The sequence below is a fragment of the Populus trichocarpa genome, chromosome 18, assembly GCF_000002775.5.
Source record: "Populus trichocarpa isolate Nisqually-1 chromosome 18, P.trichocarpa_v4.1, whole genome shotgun sequence".
Taxonomy (NCBI): domain Eukaryota; kingdom Viridiplantae; phylum Streptophyta; class Magnoliopsida; order Malpighiales; family Salicaceae; genus Populus; species Populus trichocarpa.
In genome coordinates, this window is record NC_037302.2 from 13429248 (window position 1) to 13438733 (window position 9486).

The 9486-nt window shown below is 33.8% G+C and overlaps 2 protein-coding genes across 3 annotated transcripts; both read left to right on the top strand.

Annotated features, from left to right (window-relative positions):
* Positions 1-577: 577 nt before the first annotated feature.
* On the top strand, positions 578-2900 carry LOC18111058 (protein SRG1-like). The gene is made up of 4 exons (XM_052449155.1): positions 578-1087; positions 1456-1703; positions 1880-2207; positions 2439-2900. Exons 1-4 carry the CDS (start codon positions 857-859, stop codon positions 2673-2675), a joined length of 1044 nt encoding a protein of 347 aa, XP_052305115.1. The 5' UTR covers positions 578-856; the 3' UTR covers positions 2676-2900.
* Positions 2901-5994: 3094 nt separating this feature from the next.
* LOC18111059 (protein SRG1) lies at positions 5995-8249 on the top strand. 2 transcript variants are annotated; one of them, XM_024589489.2, is made up of 4 exons: positions 5995-6662; positions 6865-7052; positions 7243-7573; positions 7804-8249. In XM_024589489.2, exons 1-4 carry the CDS (start codon positions 6417-6419, stop codon positions 8038-8040), a joined length of 1002 nt encoding a protein of 333 aa, XP_024445257.1. In that variant the 5' UTR covers positions 5995-6416; the 3' UTR covers positions 8041-8249. The 2 variants fall into 2 exon arrangements, with proteins under 2 accessions (XP_024445257.1, XP_006389409.1); XM_006389347.3 differs by having other exon boundaries at positions 6003-6662; positions 6805-7052.
* Positions 8250-9486: the final 1237 nt, after the last annotated feature.

The following is a 9486-nucleotide window of genomic DNA, read 5'->3' on the forward strand; positions in this document are numbered from 1 at the left end:
AATGTGCTCATGTCGGAAGAATGATGAGGTTTTCTCAAAAAAAAAAAAAAAAAAAAAAAAAACATCCTAATGTTTTGTTTCTATCTATGTTGGTCAATGTTATTGGATATTTTAATTAGTACAAAAATATTATTTTATGAATTCATGATGGAATGGTCCGTGAAAAAAATCTTCTTATAGATATTAGTTTTTTTTATTAAGGTCTAAATTCAAGCACAAATTTATTTCAACATGAGAGAACTAATAAGATTTTTTCTAGAAAAATAGATATATTTTTATGTTAATTATATTTTTTATATTTTTTTCTATTATGTAAGTATTATTGTTTTTTTAGTTTTTTTTATATTTATAAATAATAATTTTCTTAGTTCATTTTTTCAATTCAATATTACTAGTTTATTTTTTTATATAAAAAATTATAGCATCCTTTTGAAAAATTGACTTAAATAAATAAATAAATATTAAATATTTCCCCTATTTTAAATCTTAAAAAAATTTAAATTATAAAAAGCATAAAGCATAGTTGACCTTCGCTTCCGTTAACAGATCACATAGTGACCTGGGACTACAAAATCATGTTGACTTAATTGAAGGGGCTGGAATTATGGCCGCCGTCCTCCAATCTTTGACTACAGCTACCAGAAAGAGAACAAAAAAGAGCTCATTGCACGCATCAGCTTCATAATAGATCAAATTTGAATTGAATGGATCCTAAATAGCAGACAAGTCCAAATCTTTCTTTGCTGTACAATCCACATGAACTGCTGAAATTCAGTCGAAGAAAAAACCCTATTTGATAAAACCACCTTTACTGCGACTAAAGCAAGTAGTTTTCTGCAGCTGCGGGTGAGATAACATGGCTGCCATGGCAGAGTTGATATCAAATTCAGTCCAAGAAATGGCTACCAATGGACAAGAACCACCAGTGAAGTATTTCTCTAAAGGAAATGATGCTGGAGTCCTTGATGCTCCTGTTCCTTTAATTGAAATCCCAGTTGTTGATCTTGGTCTCCTTACTTCTCCATTAACCAGTGCCCAAGAACTTGAGAAGCTTAAATTAGCTCTCAGCTCATGGGGCTGCTTTCAGGTCCTTCTCCTTACTTTTCTAAACTCACTCTTACTACTGATAATTCCCTGTTCTACTCTTGATCAATGTCTGTTTCAATATGATTTGAGCATTAAAGATGGTCAAAGAAATGTTGTGAAAGCCCAAGATTCGATTGACACTGATCAACTGGATTAATGAATTGTTATCATTCTCTATTTCACACTATCTGGATTGAGTATTCTAGTCAAGTTTAGGGCTTTATGCATTCTGGTTTCTATTTGATAACAAAATATAATAAAAACTTGAATAACTATGGATACAACCCAGATTTTAGATTACAATATGCTTCCATGTGTATAACTAGCATTACTCTTGCGATATAATCAGAGTTTATTTTGATGTTTTAGGTAATAAATCATGGAATGACGAGTTCCTTTTTAGACAAAATTCGTGAAGTTAGCAAGCAATTCTTCGGATTTCCGATGGAAGAGAAGCAGAAATACTCCAGAGAAGCTGACAGCATTGAAGGGTATGGAAATGACATGATTCTTTCAGACCACCAAACAGTTGACTGGACTGATCGATTGTATCTTACCATTAGCCCAGAAGACCAGAGAAAGATCAAATTTTGGCCCGAAAATCCTAAAGATTTTAGGTAATTAAATTACATTACCAAATTATTCAGTGAATTTTCACAATGTTAAAAGAAGAATGGACATATCTACTGAGTTGCAGCGATGGAGTTGGTTGAACTTACAGCTGATAACCATCCAATGCATTAATAAGATTTTGATAAGTACATGCTAACCTTGTTCTTAACCGTTGCTGCAGGGAAACCCTACATGAATACACCGTGAAGTTACAAGAGACAAATGACTTTCTCCTTAGAGCCATGGCGAGGTCATTGAACTTGGAGGAAAGCTGCTTTCTAGACCAGTATGGAGAACAACCACTTGTGACTGCAAGGTTTAACTTCTATCCTCCATGTCCAAGGCCTGATCGAATTCTTGGCGTTAAGCCTCATGCAGATGCTTCGGCAGTTACCTTCCTCTTGCAAGACAAAGAAGTGGAAGGTCTTCAATTCCTGAAAGACAACGAGTGGTTTAGAGTTCCCATCATTCCACATGCTCTTCTAGTCAATGTCGGAGATCAAGTAGAGGTAAATCCTATTACTTGAAGTGCTCTTTGTTCTTGTTAGCAGAAGTGAATGACATAGAACAGTAAATTCTTTCCCCAATTTTAGCTTTAATTATTCATGTTTCCCTTCACAAGATTTAGACAAGAAGTCTCACAGAATAGGTTTGGCTTGTGCTTTAGAATATTTTAGGCAATGATACTAGTATAGTTCATAATTGACCCTTGCATATCTGGCATGAAATGATACACACAGATAATGAGCAATGGAATATTCAAGAGCCCAGTACACAGGGTGGTGACAAACACAGAAAGGGAGAGGAACACTCTGGCTGTATTCTGCATTCCTGAGTCAGATAATGAAATCAAACCAGCAGATCAGCTGATCAGCGAAACGAGGCCAAGTTTATACAAGAAGGTGAAAGATTATGTTAGTATCTACTTTCAATACTACCAACAAGGGAAACGGCCAATAGAAGCAGTAAAGATTTGATCTTTTCCATCTGTAATTAAAGAACTATTGTGTGTGTGTGTGTGTGTGTGTTAAAACAATGTTCAATAAGCTTAGGCAAAGAACGACTGCAGTCCTTGTTTATTTGTTGTTCTGTGGTGCTTGTTGTCTCGCCTGGATTTATCAGATGAAGATTGGTGAGAAAAAGCTCATTGTTGGAGCAATCTTGAGATTCATCCAATAAAGTAAGGACTTACAGCCTGACCATTAAGGAATTGGAAAGAGGAAAAGAGAAGCAGATAGAAAAATGCGAATAAGCTAACAAAAAATATCTATTTTCTGTGCCTCTCTTGGAAATCAGGTTGTCCATGCAGCTCAGTCCAACTAATAAGATAATGGCTGACCTGTACACTCGGAATCACAACAATGGCACTTCATCTGGAATTCTCTCTCAACACCTGAAAACTCCAAAGCGAATCTCCCCAACAGAGATGATTGCTGAAAGTCTGAAAAGAAGTTTCCTAGGATTAATTAGTAAATTAATATCGTGGAAGACAAAAAGTAGATAATAAGACAAACATGATATCGCAGAGCCACTTCCTTCCAGACAAGAAACAGCAGATAAAACCAATGAAAGGAGCCACAGACACCCAATAGTACTTTCCAGCTTTCCTGCCTTAAACCTATGAACAATGTCACCATCCCAATGACCTCTAGCTCCTCAATAGTTCCGTGGACACATCCTTCACCACACTCATGTTTGGATAGAGCAGGTCACTGCCTCTGAATTGGAACAGCAGAAAACTCCATGGTACGTATAGCTATCCATAACGGCTAAGTTTAGTTCGAACTCTCTTTCTTTTGTTTCCTGTTCAAGTTAGAAGGTAACCATAAATATCATCTGCACAGCTATCAAAATAAAGCGTGATCTGCAAAATCATGGCTGATAATCTTTGTCCTACCAAATTAGAATCAAAATCAAAATCTGTCCAAGAGGTGGTCAGGAACAGTGAAGAACCGCCTGGAAAATATTTCTATGAAGATGGTGTTAATGGAGTCCTAGACAGTTCTCTTCCAGTGTTGGAGATCCCAGTTATTGATACAAGCCGCCTCACATCTCCGTCAACAAGCAGAGAGGAAGTTGAAAAACTCCACTCAGCTCTCATTGTGTTAAAAATTATGCTTGTAAACATCTAGCTAGAGGGAAAATATTTCTCAGTTGACTCTACAAATGAGTCAACAAGACACTCGATATAAGATACAATTGACTTTCTCCTTGGAGCCATGGCGAGGTCATGGAACTTGGAGGAAGGCTGCTTTCTAGACCAGTATGGAGAACAGCCACTTGTGACTGCAAGGTTCAACTTCTATCCTCCATGTCCAAGGCCTGATCGAATTCTTGGCGTTAAGCCTCATGCAGATGCATCGGCAGTTACCTTCCTCTTGCAAGACAAAGAAGTGGAAGGTCTTCAATTCCTGAAAGCAACGAGTGGTTTAGAGTTCCCATCATTCCACATGCTCATATGTAAAGTCAACCGGTAGAACCGAAATATTCTGTTGGTAATTTGAATTGCCGGTAGAACCGGCAAGAAATACAACCGTAGTAAACTAACTCGTCAGTGTTTTTTTCCGTCGGCGATTTGAATTGCCTATGGAATATTCACGTCTAAAAATCAGCTTTTACCTTCTATTTCCCGCAGAACTTCCATCAGTGTTTATTTTCTCTAAAAAAATATTCTGTCAACAATTCCATCATTGAGTTGTTATATATTTTGTAAGTTTTACCAAACGCTCAATAATTGATAGTAACATTCCTGTAGAATTTCCAACAGAATAGCCGATGAAATATTGATTCCAGCAATTTTACCAAAGATTTCAATTTCTTTTTTGTTTATTATGATCCACAAACCAATAATTATATACTCACACAATAACAAAAAAAACATCTCTAAAATTTATCTTTTACAAATTTCACATTGGATATTTATCCAAAGATGTGTTTCATATAAATAATACACAAAAATAAAATATATAAAATTCTATACACAAACTTTTTTACTTAAGTTAAAAAAACTCACAACAAATATTCTAACAAATATAAATATAATACATTATAAAACATCAATAAATATCTTACACATTTACACATTTTTAATATTATTATACAATGAAAGACATCTAAATTAATTCATTATCTTTTAATCCAAATCCTTCCTTTTATTTTTATTATCATTATGTCCATCATCATCTTTTCTGTTATTTTTATTGTCTATCTCATCATTTTTATATGCTTTTCCATGTAAATTATTACTTAATATTACATTTAATTCATCAACGTCAACTTTAACTTCATTTTTAGTGACACAAAAAATTAAAATTTTTTACTCGGATTAATAAGATATCTTTTGATTCGAATTAATAAGATATCTTTTGATTAGAAAGTACAAAATTACTATTTTTAGAAAGTATAAAATTAACAAAACCTTTAACCCCTTTAAGAAAATCTTTCCAATACAATCAATCACTTGACTCTTAATACATTCAATAATAATTATTCATTATTTTTAAAAACTATAAATAATATATTAATAGCAATAATTTTTTAGATTAAAAAAGATTATCACCCTAATATAACTAACCAAACAAATCAATTCAATCAAATAGCACACAATTTTGTAAAGTAAAATTTAGAACTAATAACTTACAATACTAAAATGATAATAAAACATATCAGGTTTCAACTAACTATCAATTATTTATCCAATTCAAGAATAAATAAAATTAATTAATACCTTGTGATCAATTACATATTAATTTGTTTTTTCTTAAATTTTAAATTGACTAAAACTAATTGGAACCAACTAATTATTTGTCATTTTTTAATTTAAATTTATTCAACCTAAATTAATACATTTAATTATTATCAATTCCACACAAAATTAATTTTTTTCAAATTTTCAATTTAAACATAAAATTAACAAAAAAAATAATTATACTCATTAAATTACCTATCATTTCTTCAATTCTAAACACACAAGTTATAAAAAACTCACTTTATATTCTATAACCACCAAAATATAGAGAATTGAAGCACTCATGAATAAATCTTACCTAAAACTAAATACATTGATTTTTTTTTTCTCAGACCCATAATCTAAAACAAATCCAACAATTGAGTTACTAAATTTGGCTCATCTCAAGCACCTGCTGCTAATGTTTTTTAAACAAAACAAGAGCAGGGGTTTCCAGGAGTAGAATAATGCATGCGTGGCATGTCTGAAATAACTGTTCATAATAGTCAAGCTTCTACTTAGCAAAAATACTCAACTACTGAAAAGAGTTAACATCAATTTGATAAAAAATATTTAACGTTGCTCAATGACCTTTACCGACAATAATGAATTCATCACTCGATAGTGCCTGCCTTCTCTTTTTTATTTATTTATTGTAGTGATTTGGTTCATCTAGTCCTTTTTATGCCTGCAAATTGGCCAACTCTCCCAGCCAAACCTTCCCTGTCAACTCTACTCAAGCCTCGCTTTTGAACTATTTAACTCATCTCAAGATCTAGGACAAAACAGAGAGTGAATTCCTGTAAATCTTTTGGTTTATTTACTAGACAATTTTCTTTTAAAGTTCTACGAACGTATTTCTATACATAGGGACTTGAGTTTAGTTCGAACTCTCTCTCTCTTGTTTCCTGTTCAAGTTAGAAGGCAACCATAAATTAATATCATCTGTTCAGCTATCAAAATCAAGCGTGATCTCAGTGTCTGGAAAAGTATGGCTGATAATCTTTTTCCTACCAAAATAGAATCAAAATCAAAATCTGTCCAAGAGTTGGTCATGAACAACGAAGAACCTCCTGGAAATTATTTCTATGAAGATGGTGTTAATGGAGTCCTAGACCGTTCTCTTCCAGTGTTGGAGATGCCAGTTATTGATATAAGCCGCCTCACATCTCCGTCAACAAGCAGAGAGGAAGTTGAAAAACTCCACTCAGCTCTCATCTCATGTGGCTGCTTTATGGTTTGTTTTTCAAATACTCTTCTTTGAATCCAACTACTTTCTTGTGACCATGCTCATATACTAGATATTGAAATCAGGATCTTAGTTTGACAAGCTATGTTCTATAATTTTTTTTTCTCAAGAGCTGGGTTATTTGTTCCAGTCAATAAATCATGGAATCACTGGTGTATTCTTGGACCAAGTACGTTCAGTTACTGCGCAGTTCTTTGCACTTCCAATGGAAGAGAAGTTGAAGTACTCCAGAGCAGTTGATAGCACAGAAGGTTATGGAAATGACATGATCCTTTCAGAAGATCAAATACTTGATTGGACAGACAGATTATATCTTATAGTAAGCCCAGAAGATCAGCGACAGTTCAAATTTTGGCCTGAAAAACCTGAAATTTTTAGGTATGTTAACCATGCTACCTGAAGATTATAAAGATAATGGTTAATCCAACCATATATGACCGTGTATGGAAATCGCTCCATGTACAGTTTAATCCAACCATTTATGACCATGTATGGAAATTGCTCCATGTATGGAAATCACCTCCTATAATGACAAGATAAAAATATGAAATAAATCTTGAGCTTGCAGGGAAATTTTGCAAGAATATACCACAAAGTTAAAGGTGATAGTTGAAGTTGTTCTCAAAGCCATGGCAAGGTCATTAAACTTGGAAGACAACTGCTTTCTGGACAAGTACGGAGAAAGGGCATTAATGCAGGCCAGATTCAACTTCTTTCCTCCCTGTCCGAGGCCTGACCGATCTCTTGGCCTGAAACCACACGCAGATGGATCAGCAATCACCATCGTCCTGCAAGACAAAGAAGTCGAAGGGCTTCAGTTCCTTAAAGATGATCAATGGTTTAGAGTTCCTATCCAGCTTCCTCATGCTCTTCTTATTAATGTTGGTGATCAATCAGAGGTAAATTACAGATTTGTCTCATCATCAGCATGCATTCAATTTATATATAGAACTCCTTGCATAGATACATTTCTTAAGGAAAAACGAAGATGAATAGTAAACTCCAGACTGAGAAACATTTTAGACAATAGACTCTCTGCTACTAGTATTTCATGCCTTAAGCCTGAAGTATGAAATTAATTCATGGGAGTTCACTGCTAACTGTAACTAGTTATGAATGGCATACATAGGTAATGAGCAATGGGTTTTTCAAGAGCCCAGTCCACAGAGTAGTGACAAATTCAGAAAGGGAGAGGACTTCCGTGGCTGTGTTCTGTTCTCCAGACCCAGACAACGACATTGAACCTGTGGATGGGGCAGTCAGTGAGACGAGGCCGAGATTATACAAGAAGGTGCAAGATTATGTCAGCAAGTACTTTCAGTACTATCAGGAAGGGAAGAGGCCAATAGAAGCAGTGAAAATTTAATTTATGCTCATGTTTAATTTAGCTTCCAAGCAATGTTGCATTGCGCATTGCTGCGGTTCTAACTTTCCTAGGATGAGATTCTTATCTGCCTTGCATTTCTCAGTTCTCAGTTTTCAGGGTCAACATTAAGTTCTTTCATAAAATGCTCAATTTGCAGGCTACAAAGATTCTGCCATTCGTTGATGAGCCTATGGCTCAATCGACACCCACATCTCTTTTCTTCCAAAAGCTCTCTAGTTTTAGCCTCTTTCTTGTAAACAAAGGCTCTGCCTTTTTTTGTGGGTTTGAAGTGAAGTTGTGTCTGTGCAATCCCCCAGATTTTGCACTGCAATATACTGCAGAAGCATGTATGACCTTAACCATGATCGAGTCCGGGCGTCTTTCAAAGCCAGGCCTAAAGAGAAGGAAAAAATTATTATCAAAACCCACTTACAAAAAGTGCCAAAACAATATTACGGTTCAGGTAAAAGGAGCAAAGACAATTCAAAATCTTTGAAAGATAAAAAAATAATACAATATTATATGAAAAAATATCAAAATATTTAATTTTTATTTATCTATGTTTCACAACCCTTTCTATATATTACAACCCTTTATATGTTGTATTAGGCTTGCCTATATATATATATACAGAAAACTCCAATAACAGGGTATGGAAAAGATAAAATAAAAAAATTATTCTCTATAAAAAAAAATAGAAAAGCATAATAATAGATAATAAAAAAATAAAATTAACTAAGAAAAATATTATTTTCCCATAAAAGCTTCTCTATTAGTCTCTTGGATGAAGGAAGTTGTTTTCCAGTTCAAATCTTAATTGAAAACTATCCTCCGTCACTAATGTTTTTTTCTTTTTTTTATGTATGACACATTTTATTGTGGATCCTTAACATCTTCATGCGAGCCTTTCCGTTATAGATCTTAATATAATATCTTTATACATACTATTTCATCGTGGATCCCTAATACGATATCTTTATACGGGCCACTCAATCGTGGGTCTTATCATCAAGATTTTTAATAATAGAAACTAATGCAAACAAAAACAACACACTAGGTCTTGTACATAAATAACATTATTTCATGGATGTTTTTTTTTTCTTTCAAGGGAGAACCTCTACATCCCTTCCTGCATAAGCACACCCTACTTTATTACCTCTTCCAACCATGATTATTAAATAATACACAACAACTAATCACTAGAAATCATCGAACTATAATACATGTCATCTGCGATCTCTAACCAAAACCACTAGGAATCATAGGATAAGGGTTTATTACAAGTCAAACCCCTCGTAGGCAAAAAATACCGTAATTATGGGAGAGACACCCAACATATTTATTTCTTATTCCCCATGTCTTAATCGCTACAAGACTATTGCAATATTTTATATAGAAAAAAAAAAATTAGAAAGCCCTAATAATAATAAATAGGAAAAATAAAAT